The sequence below is a fragment of the Magnolia sinica genome, chromosome 7 (assembly GCF_029962835.1).
Source record: "Magnolia sinica isolate HGM2019 chromosome 7, MsV1, whole genome shotgun sequence".
NCBI classification, from domain to species: Eukaryota; Viridiplantae; Streptophyta; class Magnoliopsida; order Magnoliales; family Magnoliaceae; genus Magnolia; species Magnolia sinica.
Window position 1 is genome coordinate 19,503,937 of NC_080579.1, and position 18,507 is coordinate 19,522,443.

An 18,507-nucleotide genomic window follows, 5' to 3' on the forward strand; every position below is an offset into this window, starting at 1 on the left:
TGATCCTAGCCTTCGATTGATGGACATTCCTTCGCTGAAGTAGGGCAATGTCCTTTTCTCGTTTTTCAGATGTTCATTGAGTGTATCGTTTGGGCAATGATGAACGGCCTAGGTAGTGGAGAAAATGATTTTTGGACGGTTTGGATCGATTTAAATCCATCCCAGGTGTAGTAGAGAGGCAGTATGCAGGCGCATGAATGATCAAACTAGGCCGGAGAATATGGGCACATGCGATAGTGGAAGGAAACAATAATCAAAGGTTGGTGTGATACAACTAACAAAACAGGAAATTGATGGGACCGAAAATGTATCAGAAGGGAAAGGACACAATCGCAGACCTGCCCACAAATCAACGGCTCATACGCGACTCCCATTAAAAGCTTCTTGGGTACGTCATCTGCAGACAAATAATTCCGATTCTCTCTTGCATTGATTGCAGATGTTCTCTCAGGGGAAATCGGATGGAAACGGATTGGCCACTCTCCCCTGCCATCAGCCAATGGCTGGTGGTGGGTGCTCTGTGGGCCCCACCATGATGTATGTGTTACATCCATGCCCTCCATCTATTTTTCTAGATCATTTTAGGATATTAGACCAAAAATGAGCTATATCACAATCTCAAGTGGACCACATTACAGGAAACAGTGTTGACTGAACGTGGACCATTAAAAAATTTTTGGGGGCCATGAAAGTTTCGGATCAAGCTGATCTTTATTTTTTTCCCTTCATATAGAATATGTATTACCTAATCAACAGATTGGATGTCAAATAAACAGTACATTGGGCCTTAGGAGGATTTTAATGGTGGATATCCAATCACTATTTTTTTCCTGTGGTGTGGTCCACATGAGATTTATATCCCTCTCATTTTTGGAATGAAGTTCTAAAATGATCTGTAAAAATGGATGAATGGCATGGATGAAACACATACATTATGGTGGGGTCCACAGAGCACTACCATCGGCCACAGGGCAGTGGCAGGGGAGTAGCCAATCCGTTTCGGGAGTGGATTAGGTGGGGCCCTGACTGCGTGGCCCACCCTGATGTATTTATTGTATATCTACACCGTTCATTAGTTTTTACAGCTCATTTTATGCATGATCCAAAAACGAAAAGATCCAAATCTCCGATCGACTAGATCAAAGAAAACAGTGGTGATTGACCGTTAAAAACTTCCTGTGGGCCATAAAAGTTTTGGATCAAGCTTATATTTGATTTTTCTTTCTTTCATCAGGTTCGTGACACCTCACAAACTGGTTAGATGGCAGATAAACGTTACTGTAGGCTCTAGAAAGTTTTTAATGGCGTACATTCAATCTCCACTGTTTCCTACGGTGTGGTCCACATGGGATTTGGGTCTACTTCATTTTCTGATTCATACAATCAAATGACCTGTAAAAACGAATGGATGGCCTGGATATACTGTAAATATATCAATGTGGGGCTCACATCAGGGATGTACCGTGTTGGGTGGGGCCGGGCCGTAGCTAATCCACTCCCGTCCCCTCCAGCAAGCATGTGAGACAGGTGTTTGTATGCAACGATATGTACAGAGACTAATATATTTTGAATATCACTGTCACATTCATTCACGTGTTACTACTAAGAAAGATCTTCTAAGCGCTCTCTCTCATTTCCATGTTTTTACCGTCTAATTGAGATATTCTTATATTGTAAAATCCATTCATGGAAGAGGAGAAGCCATTCTCAAGAGCCCATTTACAAAATCTCTTCCTAAAATTAGAAGCCATTCTCAAGAGCCCATTTACAAAATCTCTTCCTAAAATTCTCTCTCTCTCTCTCTCTCTCTCTCTCTCTCTCTCTCTCTCTCTCTCTCATTTGCATGCTTTTACTGTCTAGCTGAGGTAAAAGAAGACAAATCTGAAGAACCCATTTAACAAAAACTCTCATTTCACCGAAGAAAGAAGAAAACAAAAGAAAAAACTCTTTCATATCTGAAACCTCTCTCTCTCTCTCTCTCTCTCTCTCTCTCTCTCTCTCTCTCATTTGCATGCTTTTACTATCTAATTGAGGGAAATAGAAGACATTCTCAAGGACCCATTTTAAAAAAGCTCTTTTAATTGAAATCTCTCTCTCTCTCTCTCTCTCTCTCTCTCTCTCTCTCTCTCTCTCATTTTGGGAGCATTTTATCTTTCAAGTCCATTCATAGAAGAAAGAAGCCATTCTCAATGGCCAAGCACTTTTTGTAGAATCCGAGTAACTCTCTCTCTCTCTCTCTCTCTCTCTCTCTCTCTCTCTCTCTCTCTCTATCTATCTATCTTGCTTGGATCTGTACATTCATAAAGAAGCAATATAATATAACCTGTTTAATATAGCATTTGAGAATGTTTTTTGGTTTGTCTTGGAGCTTCTATTTGATGTTCCCTAACAAGTTTTATAATAAACAAAATAAAAAGCTTCAGTGGTTTCCCGGCTTTTTTCATGTGTATTGTTGGCTATTTGTCATTAGAACAGTAGCCATGCCTTCAACCCAAAACCATCTCTGATGTTTCAAGTTCAACCTCTCTCATTGACCCCTCCTCTCTCTCTCTCTCTCTCTCTCTCTCTCTCTCTCTCTCTCTCTCTCTCTCTCTCTCTCTATCAACATATTGTTGGCTTGTCTTGGAGTAGAATCTGACTTTCTTTTAGGACATTTGGGACCTTTTTGGATTTCTTGGTGGAGGGTGCCTTGCAGTAGAATGGATATTTTCAATGTAGCGTTGGTGAGGTAGGCTACATTTTTCATATGATTTTGATGGTACGTTTTATATTATTTTTATTTTGTACCTTTTGCTTGTAATTTCAGCTGGGATAGTTCAATTCAGTAGAAATAAATTCAAATATCATGGTATTACAGTTTCCTTCTGTAAAATTGGTCCCTCCATTTCTTGATTTTTTTAAAAATCTTCCTTTGTTGTGATCTGAACTGTAGTTCAATCCATGAAAACCATTATTTTCTGTTGTGAGCTTGCCTTCTTTTTCTTATTGAAATGGGTGCCTCATTTTCTTCTTTTTAATGTGAATTGAAATTGTTCAATTTAGGAAGAACAAACCCCGAAATCATGGCTTAAGATTTTCTGATGTGAAGTTGCATTCTTTCATCCTATCAATGGAAACCCAAGTCTCACTTTGACTGTCTTGCATTCTGTTAATGCATCTTTCCTTCTCTTTGTAATTTAAGCTGAAATAGTTCAATTCAGGAAGCTGAAACCCAGAAATCAAAGATCATATTTTCTTTTATTTCTTTGAAATTCAGCTAGAATATCTCATTTCACTAGCCAAAAAATAAAATAAAATTGGTTCTCTCTGTCTACAGATATGTTCTTTTACCCTTAGAAACCTGAATTTCATATTTGTTGGAATGAGAAGCACTAGTTTCATCACCCAACTAAAATTTACGGTTCTTTGATGATGGTTTTGTGTAGGGTATGGAAATAAAATAGAGCTCGAGATCGATCAAAGAGGGATGAAAACAGGATCGTCTCTCCCTCTCGAATATGTTAGCCCTCTTAGTTACTGGGTCTGGATAGTCCTATTCTCCCTCCGCATTTTCAAGTTGGAGTGTTCTATGCAATCAAGAGAAATCCTAATTGGCTAGATGATTCCCACGAATTGTTTGATTTTTGGTTAACTTGGTGAGTGATTAGAGTCTCTGCAGCTTTGGCAATATGGATAAGCCCTTTGAAGAAAGGCGATCAAGAAAACCTGTTCAACGCCTTGCAGAATCAATCCGATCTCTTCTAGGATTCAAGGCACATCTAACTTCCAGCTGGGCGGAATCTGTTTGTCATATAGTCAACCAATTACCATCTGATGAACCCTCTGGTGGTCCTAGGACATATGGTCCAAGCTTCAATTCAGTGGATTCCTCTGAGGAGAAGAATATTGAAACGGACGAAGCTCTTTCAAAGATTCGAGGTAGATTTGATATGTTTCATCATATTCAGAGACCACCCTTTAGATATTTTTAGATCAAGATCTTTGAATATGCTTTTTTTCTTCTAATGTAACAGATGATCTTGCAGCTTTGAACGCCCATCTAGACCAGTTGAACTTATGGAGAGGGAAGGCATTAAATGATTTTCTAGATTTGAAAGGTTCATTCTACTTTCTTGTTTGAATTGCATGCTTATAGCAGACCCTTGAATTGTTGTGATTAAGACAATGTCTGATAGACAGTTTCAGACACATCATCAATGCTATGAGATAAAGAAAATCCTTGATTGATCTTTACTTGATTTTTTTTCTTTTACGTTTTGGGGGGTTGGTTAATATCTGAACTCTTTCACACCTGTTTGTGTCTGAAACTGGCACATGTGACCGTGTCTAAGTGAAAAGAAGGTAGATTGCAGCTATGGCTTTAAACATCTTCAATTAGTCTAAATAATGGTGGATGGAATTCCATAAAGGCACTTGAGTTATGCGTTGCAGGCAACATTCGGGTATTTTGCCGCATAAGGCCTCTCCTTTTGGGTGAGAAATGTGGAAGTTCCGTACCTGTAGTAGCTTTCGATTCAAGTACGGTGCTTCTGAAATTCGCAGAGAATAAGAGAAAGCAATACAGTTTCGACAAGGTTTTCCATCCAGGGTCTTCACAAGGTGCTCAAAATCAGTATGTTAGATATTTTCCATTTCTCTGTTGTTGTTGTTGTTATAGATGCAAATTCTCCATTGCTTCTCAATGCAAAATTGTAAAGTTGGATTTGTTCTTGAAAGCTTTCAGATGAAGTTTTTTCTGAAGTTGAGCCAGTGATAAAATCTGCCCTGGATGGTTACAATGCCTGCATCTTCGCATATGGACAGACAGGCACCGGAAAAACTTTCACCATGGTCAGAATTGTCTAACTGGCTTGAAATTTTTGTTTCGGCACCTTGGTCAAGTTCGAATATATATTTGCAATTGAGCAGACCCCATAGAAATATAAACTGTACTGATGATTGATGCTAATTTCACATGCAACTCCATGGAAGCACATAGCATGAGTGAAAAAATCCAGACCACTCATCCAATGGGGTCATCATGGATGGGCCATAGCATGAAATTCACAGCAATCAATTGATCCTAATCATTCAGTAGGAGATTTGATGGAAAAAAAGGGATGGCTAAGAAAGTTAATCAATGGTTCAAATTCAATAGACAAATTCTCCTCCAGAGTAGTTAGGATTGTACAACTGCTGTGATTTTTTGATGTGATCATCCATGGCGGCGCCTCGCTGCCCACCAGCTGAGCCATCTGGAATTCAATTACATGTTCCATATGTTGGGCTTGTGACATACCAGTCTGGCATTATGTGTGCAATATAGCATTCCTCCTTTACTTATCTCATATTACCTATTCGAACATTTTAGGAAGGACGGGTGGACTGTCCGGGTGTTGTGCCACGTGCAATCGAGGCATTGTTCAAGCAAGCACTGGATAGCAATCATGCATTCCTGTTCACTTTCAGCATGCTTGAGATTTACATGGGCAGTCTCAGAGATCTGCTTGTCCCTCAGAGCAGAAAGCAAACAGAGCCTACAATGCAATAGTGAGTATAAGATCCTCAACTATGCAACTTCAAACAAGGCTAGCTGCATGCATGACATGATGGCTGTGAAACACCTGAGTCGGTGATGACAGAGATTTTCATAATATTGAAATATACATTTCTATGCAGGTTTATTAGTTTATAAAAGCACAAGATTTCACAGAAATGCATCTAAATTAGTAGACCTTGTAACAATACTAGGGGTATGGCATGTGCAATGCATGTGGAGCCAAGAGGGGATAGAGAAAAGGGAGAGAGATTCGGAGGGAAGAAGAAAGGAAAGAGATGCAGGTGTTTTAAATGGGGAGAGAGAACAGAATGGTGGGTGACCTATCCCCATTGTTTCCCTTTCTGTGGCCCATTTGAGTCCCGATCGGCCTAATTTTGGACTGACATCCTAACATAAGCTGTTGGAACAGGTGTACAAGGTAGTTGTCACAGTCATCAAGGTGGCCCCAACAAGCCTATATCTCACGGTTTCCCTAATTAGACACTTGCTAATTAGGGAAGAGGAGAGGACGGTGTGGGCAACACATATTAAAAGAATTGAAAAGAAGCGGATGAAATCTATGCTATCTCTTATGCAGCAAAATCTCAACCGTTCCCTGCCAAGCAGATGCATGTTTACAACATTTTTTTGCCCTTCTTAACCAATGATGTTAAGATTAATTGCACTGGAGAAAATGTCGAAAGCTATTGGCATTATATATAGAAGAGACACAACCATTTGTTTATACTTTTGGTGCAATAATACAAAGTTGTAATATTGTATTACCAGGAGTAGAAATAAAAGGGTGTTTCTATAGAAATAGTAAGTGTAAATATCAATTATTTATATAAGGTATATCAGATGTAAATAGTACCTAATAAAAATAGAAAAATTACGGTTCCTTTTCCTAATGGCTGTGTTGATGTGAATCTGTTACAAGAATTCAATATAGATCCCAATGATACTAATTCAACATCCTAATTCAGTTCTAATCAATTACACTATAGTTTAGTTTCTTGGATCTTCGACATGAATAACTGCTGATCTAATGCAATAATTTCAATGCATAGCCTTCCAATCAAAATGGATCCCAAAGGCGGGATTGAGATTGACAACCTCGTAGCCATCAGAGTAAGTGACTACAACCAAGCAAAGAAATTGTATAGACTAGGCAGTCGGTTCAGGTCGACTGCTTCCACCAATGCCAATGTTACCTCAAGCAGATCTCATTGGTAACTGCTCGACCTTACAATTGCCATTTTACGATTGTGATCTGTGAATTCAAAGACTATTCTTTGGGTCATCCATTTGACTGTTCTTCTATGCTCAGAACAGCTTGATCCGGATATCTGTGACTTGTTTCAATGCTCCCGAGAGACGAAGAGAAACAAACAAGATATGGATGGTTGATCTAGGTGGAAGTGAGCGCCTGTTGAAAACTAAATCTAGAGGCAGAAGGCTTGAAGAAGGAAAAGCCATCAATCTATCACTTTCTGCTCTTGGAGATGTCATCAGCGCACTCCAAAGGAAAAAATCCCATGTCCCTTACAGGTAAAAGGAGTTAAAAGAACAACAGCATATTTATTCATGGTATCAGATTAGGCCGAGTTTGGATCCACAACTGAATTCATTTGCGATTAAAATTACAATAGAAGCAGATCTTTTAATTGTAATTAACTTTTTTAGTGTTTGAAATTGACAGTACTGTAATTGTGGTTTGGAGCCTAGTCCTTGAGTATGAATACGAAGGACGGTTGTTACAAGTGCACTGATAATTATTGCAATTTAGTTCGGTGGTGCGTCCAAACACAGCCTTAATCAATTGGGATATTTGAAATTCAGTGAACTAAATCCTTATTTAACAACATATGGATGTAATTGAGCTAAAACACTACATTTCTAGCAGGAATAGCAAGCTGACTCAAGTTCTAAGGGATTCTCTCGGTAACTTCTGATTTTGTTTCTCAACCTGCTTGATAATTTTTCTTTCTTTCTTTCTTTCTTTCTTTTTTTTTGCTTGTATTTTGTATTTTGTGGACTGATTCTGTGGAAGGACTTGATTATAGATGTATCTGAAAATTGTGCCTTTGTGATCACAGGAGAGGATTCAAAAACCTTAATGCTCGTTCATGTCAGTCCCAAAGAACAAGACTTGTGTGAGACTGTTTGTTCCTTAGGTTTTGCAACACGGGTGAGAAGCATTCACCTTGGGCACGAGGAATCGACTGTAAGTTCTATTGAACTTCCATCCGAGATTATCTATCTATATCTATGTATCTTTCTACATACATTGTGTGTGTGTGTGTGTGTGTGTGTGTGTGTGTGTGTGTGTGTTTGCGAGTGCACATGGTCGCACACATGAGGACATGTTTGCATTTCACCTCTTGTCAATTTTTGTGGCTCTATGTGATAAATAAGACAAACTACTCATGCTATAGTTGTTATTTAAACTCCCACATGCTAATTCTAACCATTGAAGCGAATCTGTCGGACAAGCAGGAGGTAAGAACACAGAAGGAAGTTGAAATGGCAGAGCTGCTACAGAAGGTGAAACTTCTTGAATCTGCACGGGAAGATGTTAGAAGTGACATCGACAAGCTAAATGAGAAACTGAAATGTCTAACACCCATGAACCCATTTTCTATTGAGCATCTAGAAGCTCGACTTCTATCTCATGAAGAGCCTCAGTCTAACATCGAGAAGAATAAGGACAGTGCCAGGACTGCTGCAGGACCTTCATCATCACAGCTGCCAAGGTTCATGAGGCCAACTGCTTCCAGTCAACAGAAATCCACTTCTGATCATCAATTGTCCAAGAGTGCAAGGAAGAAAGCACCACTAGTACCAGCAAGGAGGAGAAAGGCTTCATCTGTTCGTGCCGAGTCTGTGATTTTTCCTAGAAAGATGTCCCAATCAGAATACGGGTCAGATGTAGCGGGTTCTATTTGGAAATATAGCACAGATTGTGAAACTGAATGCAGTCAGGGTGTATCGGAATGCGATATCAAAACGGTTATTTTCCCAAAACAGGAAAAATCCACAAGTAGTTCAGTTCATTCGATTTCTTTCAAAGGTCAAGAAAGCATCCATGAATACGGAAACAAGTTGGAAGACAGAAATGATATAGATAAACATCTTAACATTGACAATTGGCTTCATCTTCAGAAGCACGAACCAACGGCTACAAACATTCATCAGAGTAAACAAGTGCTTGCCATTCCTAAGCCAGAGAAAAAGAAAAAACCTGATGAACAGAACCATGGAGCTGCAGCCAATGAGCCAGAGGCATTGCATCATGTTAGTACGAAAAATGTGGACTTAGCTTGTGAGGAAGCAAGCAATCATGATTTTAAGGAGAGAGAGATCTGTAAGCAGGAGGTGACAGATGAAACATGTACTTCTTTGGACAGGGTCAAGATCGATGTCCATGGATTCGATCCCATTTGTTCATCCAATCACACAGTCGAAAAATCTGAACTTCTAAAGGAGATACAGACGGGACCAACTGAAGTCTCCTATCTAACAGATGTAGCTAATGGAATGTATGCAGCAATCAATCAAGCTGAACAAATGGGAGGTATCGTGTCGAATGTGAATGTGATGAGAGAAAATAATTCCATAGGTGATTTATGTGGATCTCCTCCTCAACACATGGAGGAAGTCATGAGGCCTTGCTTACACTCGATGAAATCTCGAAGAAGTTTGTTTGCAGCTAAAGATTTTCCAATGCTTGATGTTGTGACAAAGGATTGCGTCGTTCCTGCCAATGAGTTCCCTGATATTAAAGAAAATAGAGGTGAATTCCGATCAATGGCGATCTCTAAAAGTCTAGAAGTTGAAGCTTTGAGGAATGTTATTTCTTCACACTCTATCAGAAGAAAATATTCAATTTCAACTGAGAGAAATGCTAGTATACTGCTCACTTCATGGAATTCCATGAACTGTGCATTGGAATGTCTTCATCCACAGGTTGCCTCACAGAACCATTGGTGTTCTTGCTATCATGTGGATTGGCACCCAAAATTAAGGCGATTGAGCCAAGCTGGCCATATGATCAGGTGTTGCAAATGGACAGTGAACACAAATTGAGTGAAAAAAAGAAAAAGAAAAAGAGCAGCAGCTTAAATGCAACAGTATAGCATTTCTCTTAATCAGGTAAACTAACATTCTGCTATTTGTGTTCTTTGGCCAGGAATATGTCATCGTGTTGGACGGACGGTTCGGATCTTATATGCAAGTGCCCTTCTAGGATTGGGAATTCAAAGCATAGGACTTGGGCATGAATTCTTCCATGGGTTGACGTTTTAAAGGAGCTGCCAAGCAATGCCATTTAAAAACTAAGGCGTCGTTATTTCTCTGATTCCTCCATTATCTATTTCATTTCTAGCGGGTAAGATGTGATCAAAGTAGCGACCAAATGGCATGATCCTTGCATCTTAGCCGTTAGTGGTCATGGCTTGCCCCTCGTCACAATCTGTATTCAGAAGCTTGCTTTACATTCGAAATAGGTAAATTAATAAAAATTATGCTTATATACATGTATAAATGCACGGAGGAAACAAAAACATCGAGGTACCTACAGTTATCCTAAAACTCTCTTATAATCTATCCTTGATAGGATGGTCCACAAATCAAATTGTTAAAATGGGTCATCAGGAATTGGGTGGTAATTGAGACTTGCATGGTGTTCTTTTGTCTTGCTAGTCAAAACACAGGCGATTTCCATGTGCAAATGTACATACTGTTTTAATTTTATTTTCATTCTTATCCTCAATCCGTCTCTAATTTCGGAACATGATGATCTCACTAATTGCATGCATGTCTTTTTTTTTTTTTTTTGTGGGCTTATTATTGTTGGAAAACGAAATACGTAATCACATTTTTGGCTGGATCAATGGTTGGATCAATAGGTGTTGAAATCCATCTCAAATGTTGGAATGCAATGATCTCACTAATTGCATGCATGATTTTATTTTTATTTTTCTGTTCACTTATCATTGTTGGAAAATGATGTAATCACACTTTTGGTCAGATCAATGTTAGATGACGGAGGGAAGGGCATGAAACAGTGAGAAAAAAATCAACATCTTTCTCAAGTAGGCGAAACGTTGGATTCACTAGTTTTTAAATCCACAAGACAAAAAAAAAAAAAATCAAAATTGTATTGAGAGATGATCCTAAGATTTTCCAATTACATCACTTATATAGAAAAAAAAAAAAGAAAGCAAAACCTTAATTCATTTAAAATTTATAATAAAAATGTCCATATAAACCTTACTAGAGAAGAAGGAAATCCCAACACTTCAAACATAAGGAGATAAGATGAAAGTGGAAATTTCTAACAATAGTAATTTTTCTTTAAATTGTAATGTTGAACTGGAGGGGTGTGTTTTCTAGCGAAACAGATGAATTCGGTTAGCACAACTGGCCGGTTGACCCCAAAAGCATTGTTACATAAAGATTGATAGGTCATGCATTTTATGATGATACTCGGATCAAAAGTTACGGCCAAAATGAATTTCTTCGAACTAGACATGCCTAGCTATATTATGCCCTATGTAAGACTGGGACCATATCTGATTAGCTACTTCCACTTCGATTCGGGTTTATTTTGGTCCAATCATGCTAAGAATAGATTTGTGGCCTGCTCTACATCATTAGATCAATAGGTGTTGTATAGTTTATTAATATTACTATGATCCAAAATAATTTAAAACCAAAGGTTCAAGATAGTAGTTGGAACTTTTCTTGTCGAGATTTGGGCTGATACGATCGAATGCATTTGAAACATTGCTCAATGCTTCTTTTTTTTTCTTTTTGAATTTTTTTATTTCAAAAAAATCTTTGAAAATATGAACTAATGATCTTTACAATTATGAAAAAATGAGATGACTAAAACCCAATTTAACATGCATACTCCAAAATTTCTCTTCCTCGATGATAAATGAACAAAGTTGAAAATAATAAATAAAAAGATTTTAAACGAACATATATTGAACTTTTTAATGCGCCGGCAATAGAAGCCACTACAATGCATTGGAGTACACCCATATCAGTATGCAACATGGCCCGTAGCACCGCATGGCCCAGTGAATTTATATAACAGTACATTCCTGATACCATTGGATCATTTGGATGTGATCCCATGTTTTGAACTTTGACTAAAACCAAAAGGCTGAGCACTGGGATACAGAAATCTATAATTCCTTAGGTGGATTTTCTTGTATTGCAAAGATCATATTTATGAATTGATTGTCTTTTGCATTCATGTTAGTGGAAACTCTTCTGTCTTTGCTGAGCACAGTCTCTAAGCAGGCTAAGATATGAACTATTTGACAAGTAGGCCAGACAATGGAGCATTCCACTGCTCAAAACTGGCATGAATTGCATGGTCTAAAAGACAAGATCATGAGGTCAAAATAAGCAAAGGCCTACATCCAAGGTGTAAAAGTGGGTTTCATGTCTTTCAAAGTGTTAGTGTCAGGTAAGGGATCGTGGAGCCCACTTGTAACAACCACTGGTAAGTAGGTCCCATATGATTTTCTTTCACAATATCTCCCTGTGGATATTTCTTTTTCACTTCTTTCAAAGTTTAATTTTATATTCAAATTTAAACAGAAGACAGTAATAAGGGAGAGAATTGAGATATGATAGGGATAAACCCTATCGTAACCATCCTCTTAGTTCTTTTGGTTCTTCCCTTTATAAAAAGGGAGGTCTTCTCTTTATAAAGGTACATATCCAATCCCGCATAGAAAATCAAAAGGAATAAATCAGAAAATATATCTATTGTCCATTAAACTATCTATAGACATCTAAACCGTTAATTATGTCCAATGCCAATCTTAACAATAGAATAGGAGGGTGATTATCTCCTTTCTACCCTAGTAGTAATTAGGTGGATTGATGCATGTGGTGACACAGGGAAGGGCGTGTTGAGGTCGAGCCATCTTCCTCAGGGGGATAACTACTCCGAATCCATGGAGATTCTTTGGACTCCTCACAAAGATACCTCGAATTCCTGAGGAAAAGAAGAAAATAGAAAATAATTTCTAAAAATTCCAACTAAATTGATTGATTATAAAAACGCATTTACAACCCTTTAAATAGTGATACCAAAGAAGTTTCAGCATCAAACTCCAACTCAAACTCCCTAAAATTCGTAACTTACTATAAATAGTAAATTTACTAGTAATTGTCCTATTTAACTTAACCACGACATTCTCCTAATTTTTCTAAGTACTTTTCATGTTGGACACAACTCCTAAAGCTGAAAGGATGAAGAGTTATAATCAAACTAAAACTTACTATAAATAGTAAAAAATGGAAACAAAATGGATTTTTGACTGTCGATCTGATGGAATCTTGAAGATTGGGCATCGGGAACCTAGCATAGCCAAGTTGGTTGGTTAAAGTAGCTTCTCCTACCCCAAAATCACATAGTACATTGAGTAACTCATTACGGTTTGCGAGATACACCTGTTGTAAGGTTTTGATAGTCCGGATCACCTCCACCTCCGATTGTCCACGACCCGCTCTACATCAGCTGTTCATCCATCTTTAACTTTGTACGAAGGTTCTTCAAATCACATAGATACAATCGGATCTTGTAGGTGCAGGGCCTTTCAGAGTGATATTAGAGCAGTTTCAATGGATCTAGAATAAATAATGAGGTAAGTTCCCTTTTCCTCATATAAAATTAAATTTTCACATATAATCATTCATTATCTACCATTTTTGTAACACAAACCTGTACCCTTTTATCTTGTTGGTTTTCATAGAGACATGTTGGCAACCATGGCCACCAATTAATGTGAAAATGGAAATCAAGGTTGGTGAAATGTTTCCATTATGCCAAAACAAATAAATTTAAAAAAAGAAAAAAAGAAAAGAAAAAAGAAGTGAAGGATTTAAAAGAGGAAGATAATATAAAATAATGATGATATAAAAATAATAAAATAATAATAAGGTTTTTGCCAAAATAGACCTGAGGTTTACTTTAATTATCAAAGTGTCCCCTTTCCAAATATTTTTTTAAAACCCTTGACATCTTTTTCTATGACAATGCTCTTGCATTTATCCCAACACCTGTAAAGGTGGTTACGTGTTAGGAATGTTCATGGGGCCCACAACTATGTTTGACATGGACTATTGAAACCTCCATTGGGTCCACCGTTACAGCCATCTGGCCCATTCATAAGGTCACACGGGTCTAAATGAAAGGGAATAAACAAATTTCAACTTAATCCAAATACCTTATTTCCCTATAAGTTGTAAACAATAGATGTTCCATCTCCACTGTTTCCTGAGATGTGTCCACTTGTGAGTTGGATACCTCTCATTCTTTAACTCACATCCTAACCTTAAAAGCCAAAACAAATGGATTACGTGGATAGGATACGAATCTCATGGTGGGCCCCACAGATGGTAACCCAAGGCCATATGGTAGACCCTGCATACCAACCGTAACTCCTAAAATGTGAGAATTGTGACCCTTGAAACGTGATAACTATGATCCCTTCCACATGAAAATTATAATCCCTAAAATAACCCAACTACGGGCACTTGGGTTGTTTTAAGGATCACATTTTATACATGGTAGGGTCGTAGTTAGGTCATTTTAGGGATAATAGTTTGCAAGTAATATAGGTTATAGTTATGTCCTTCGGGTCGTAGTTAGGTCATTTTAGGGATAATAGTTTGCAAGTAATGTAGGTTATAGTTATGTCCTTTGAAGGATTGTAATTTTCAGATGGAAGGGATTGTGTTTGTCATGTTTTAAGGGTCGTTGTCCTCATATTTTAAAAGTCGTGGTTGGTATGTCAGGTCTACTATATGACCTTGGGTCACCATTTGTCATGTCCACCGTGAGGTTCATGTCCTATACATGCCATCCATCCATTTTGACTTTTAAGTTCAAGGTGTGGGCCAAAGAATAAGAGTTATCCAACTGACAGGTGGACCACACTTAATATTAAAATAACAGAGATTGAATATCCACCATTTAGAACTGATAGGGCAACAAGATGTTTGGATTAAACTGAAATTTGTGTATTCCCCTCATCTAGACCTATGTGACCTTATAAATGGACCGGATCGCTCCAACAATGGAACGAATGGAGGTTTCAACGGTCCACATTTGAACCATCTGTGGGCCCCAAGAACATTCACCACACGCAACCGCCTTTACTAACGTCAGGATAGATGCAAGTGCATTTTTTTTCAAAAAAAAAAAAGTTATTGAATGTATTTACAAAACATTTCAAAAGGATCAAGGGAAGGAACTGGGGGTAGCCATTAAAAAAAACTACCACCTGCTGCCATCACAACGTGGCAGCAGCTGAAACTGTCGTCCGCCATCAAGGCAATGCTGGGAAGACCAGCTACCGCTGGCCCCATCCATTCTCCTCTCTCCGTCTCTCCCCATCTTTCTCCTCCTCTCCATGCAGCTGATAGCCACAATAGCCACCAATTTCAACCTCCTTCTCATTTGCATCCATATCTCCCTCTTATTTTTGTCGTCGTAGGTGGCCACTATGAGCAACTTTGATTCCTCAGTTGTTCTATTGTGCAGGTAACAATAGCCACAATCATCTATTTTTTGTGATGAAAGGAGAGAAGATACCCTAACGGAGATGAAGGTGAGGGGATGTTGGCCATGTGATATGGGCCTAAGTTCAATGATAAATGGGTTCGTCTGCTTATGGAATCATTTTGAAATTTTTTCCATTTGATTAAGCCAGGATTGATGTATTTTATAGACCCCTCTCTTTAAAGTGTGGGCATGGCAATGATTAAAGCTTTATAATCTCCACAATCTCTTAAAATGACCATTAGTTCACTAATGTTGTGTAATTATCTTGGGAGCGACTCATTCTAGACAACGTTTTCGAGCCCCACATTCATCAACAGCTACAGTGTCCTAATCTGATCTATCTACTTGACAATCCATCTGGTGACTTCACTTTTTCTAAAGAAGCTCTAAGAAGGGTTAAACATTTCTAATGAAATCCATGGAGCAATTCTTAGATAACAAGCACTAGCTCCTAATACGACTACATAAAAAGCGAGAAAAGAGAATATCAAAGAGAATGAAATGCACACGATGGTCATTATAGTTGTTCCTTTTGATCTTAAAAAATGTTCGAAAAAACCCGCTATAGAACTACCAGTAGACACCCCACCCAAGGTAGCAACTCGATAAGGCACAGATGGTCCATAAAACCCCGAAACACAAGCCAAAGCTTAGCCACTACCCAAAACCAAAACCAAAGCTTATAAGCCTCTACCCAAGCCTTAGAAACCAAAGCCCTGAAATACAGTTAAATCCAAGCCAAATCTAAACTAAATGCAAGCCAAATTCAAAAGGCCCCAAGAGATAGAAACAAGATTCTAACACCCACTAGAAGCTAGCCCGAACCCAAACCACCTTTGGGGATTAAGGAGACAAACCGCACTAACTGACCAAATGCGGAGTGAAGATGTGAAGAGGAGGCACTCCAAGTGGTGCCTCCCTCTTACATGGCAGTCTCAAGCGAGCCAGAAACTCCATTTTGGAGCAAGAATCAAAACTGAAAAATACATTTTAGCATGTGTTTCCTTTTCAAAGTGCTTGAATATTGAAAATACCCTAACCCGTCTCCTTATTAATTTGCACATTTGTCATTCCTTTCAACCAATGAGAAAATGTCATGTGGCACATCTCTTTTGCCCACCAATCATAAGCCCCCACCCCAAAAGTCCTAAGAAATACCAAAATACCACGCCAAAATGTTATAAATACCCCATTTCCTCTCCTCGTTTCCATAAGAAAACATAACCAAGAAACCAAGATAACCACTAAAGCAAGGAGAAAAGATTTGAGTGAGTGACAAAGAGAGAGGGTGAGCTTAAGCTTGCAAGCCCCCATCCTTTCCAAGCCTCTCTCCAGCATCCTCCAACTGTCTCGAGTCCTCTTAGCACACTCTAGCCTACCCCTTGAGCTTAGGCTCACCCTAGCTATGGTTTCTAACTATAGTGTGTTCTCTATATTTGAAATAGCTAAATTTAATAAAGGTTGTCTATATACATGTGTAAATGCATGGAGGAAACAAAAACGTCGACATATACATGGTTATCCCAAAAAATCTGTTTTACTCTTTCCTTAATAGGATGACCCACATGAAAAGGAGAGCCTAAGATGTCCTAGAGGGGGTAAATAGGACATTGCCAAATAATCAAAAATAAGTTTTGAATACGTAAATAAAGCAAAGATCTCAATTACTTAAGTATTGAAACATTGATTCCAAGTAATTCATAGGACAACCTTCACTTAAAGTTTTAAACAAAACAGCCTTATTTCACAAACTTCTTTAAAATTAAAACATCAAACTTGTAAGAGTAAACTTAAAATATTACAACATTCACCACTAAACTGAAATTAAATACAATTAATCCACCACAAATAAAATGTATGCATTCACCACATGGCACAAAGGATTATAGTGGTTCAGTGCTTTAAAAATAGCCACACCTACTCCATTCCCAAAATTACTTCCTCGTAATTTTGGCTTTCACTATAAAAAGGACTTCTCAGATTTGCCTTAATAACCTTATACAATTCTTGTGATTTTCACGGGTTATCACAATCAAACCCAAACAGAGATTTTACAGGCCATCTCAGACAAAACCTTAACTGAGATTTTAACAGACTATCTCAGAAAAACTTAAAAGAGTTTAAAAGGTATATTTATCTACACCGTAGAAGAGTTTAAAAGGTATACTTAAAAGGTATACTTATCTACACCGTAGAAGAATTTAAAAGGTATACATATCTACACCGTAGAAGACATATCAGAAGCTTATAGCTGAATAACCTCTTTCTTTAATGTATATTGTTCTTTGTTCAGTCAGACAGACAGGGTCTAGAGTTCCACTGATTTTAATTAAGTTAAACCCAAAAGCTACTTAAATCAATTCTCTTAGATCTCAAAAGAGAAGTATAGTTTACTCTCTTTATAATCAAACTTGAAATATCTGAGATAAAGGGAATTAAAAAAGCTATATAAATTAAATTATAAATAGCATTCAATAGTTTGCTAATAACTTGAACTTCTCTCTCTCTCTCTTGTAGAAGGATTCTGATAATTAACTTGTATGATTTAGAATGAGAGAGGAACTCAATTTATAGGCAAAGAAGTTGAAACTTCGGCTAGTTCGAGATAGTCTTCGACTAGCCCAAGCAGATCAGATTTAGTTCAATGGATTTCAGATTGCGCGGGATAAGATTTATCCAAAATTCAACTGGCCGAACAGTACAGTTCGGCTAGCCGAATTTGCCCTTCGGCTGGTCGAATTCCCCCGAATTCTAAAAGATGATGTTGCTGGAATTTAACTAGAACTTTCTTGGGCTAGCTGAATTTCAAGCTTGGGCTAAACAAATTTCAAGCTCGGGCTAGTAGAACGAAAACTCAAACTAGCCGAATTTGTAACAAAAGTTAGTTGTCGCTTCGGGTTTGAAGTTGGGCTGGCCGAACCAAAAGTTAGGTTGGCCGAATTCCATGCAAAATAAGCATAAAAACCCAACATTATACATTTTTTAAAGCACTTAGTCCTAAGCTCTTTCTAGGGTTTTATATTACCTGAGATATATCAAATATATGATTCTTCTTTGACTTAAACTTAGTCTCGGACTTCATCTTAAACTTGAGCTTAATCTTTTCTTGAATATTAGCCGATCTTGAGCTTAATCTTCTCTTGAGTATAGACCGGTCTTGAGCTTGATCTTGAGCCTGATCTTCTCTTGACATAGACCGATCTTGAAGATCTTTTATCAAATTGTTTTGTCTTTATAAAATTTGACAACTAAAGTGTGCTCAACATCTTAGCACTTACACCACATATCAAATTGTTAAAATGAGTCATTAAGAATTAGGTGGTCATTGAGACTTGCATGTTCTTTCATTATGCTAGTCAAACAGGCAGTTTCCATGTGTAAATGTACATAAGGT

At 38.0% G+C, this 18,507-nt stretch overlaps 1 protein-coding gene across 3 annotated transcripts; it reads left to right on the top strand.

Moving 5' to 3' along the window:
• The first annotated feature begins 2,274 nt into the window (after positions 1–2,274).
• On the top strand, positions 2,275–10,311 carry LOC131251176 (kinesin-like protein KIN-14B). 3 transcript variants are annotated; one of them, XM_058251741.1, is made up of 12 exons: positions 2,275–2,728; positions 3,426–3,918; positions 4,014–4,097; positions 4,432–4,599; positions 4,724–4,830; positions 5,351–5,529; positions 6,589–6,750; positions 6,854–7,069; positions 7,425–7,462; positions 7,618–7,745; positions 8,018–9,314; positions 9,711–10,311. In XM_058251741.1, the coding sequence occupies exons 2-12, from the start codon at positions 3,669–3,671 to the stop codon at positions 9,824–9,826; spliced, it is 2,745 nt and encodes a 914-aa protein (XP_058107724.1). In that variant the 5' UTR covers positions 2,275–2,728; positions 3,426–3,668; the 3' UTR covers positions 9,827–10,311. The 3 variants fall into 3 exon arrangements, with proteins under 3 accessions (XP_058107724.1, XP_058107725.1, XP_058107726.1); XM_058251742.1 differs by lacking the exon at positions 2,275–2,728 and adding an exon at positions 2,825–2,848; XM_058251743.1 differs by lacking the exons at positions 2,275–2,728; positions 6,589–6,750 and having other exon boundaries at positions 2,882–3,918.
• Positions 10,312–18,507: the final 8,196 nt, after the last annotated feature.

Bases quoted from the DNA above. Each gene is read 5' to 3' on its own strand.
- LOC131251176 (XM_058251741.1), top strand. From the start codon at position 3,669: ATGGATAAGCCCTTTGAAGAAAGGCGATCAAGAAAACCTGTTCAACGC. The intron at 4,600-4,723 runs GTGCTCAAAATC...GAAAGCTTTCAG, and splicing joins CCATCCAGGGTCTTCACAAG to ATGAAGTTTTTTCTGAAGTT. The intron at 4,831-5,350 runs GTCAGAATTGTC...CGAACATTTTAG, and splicing joins CCGGAAAAACTTTCACCATG to GAAGGACGGGTGGACTGTCC.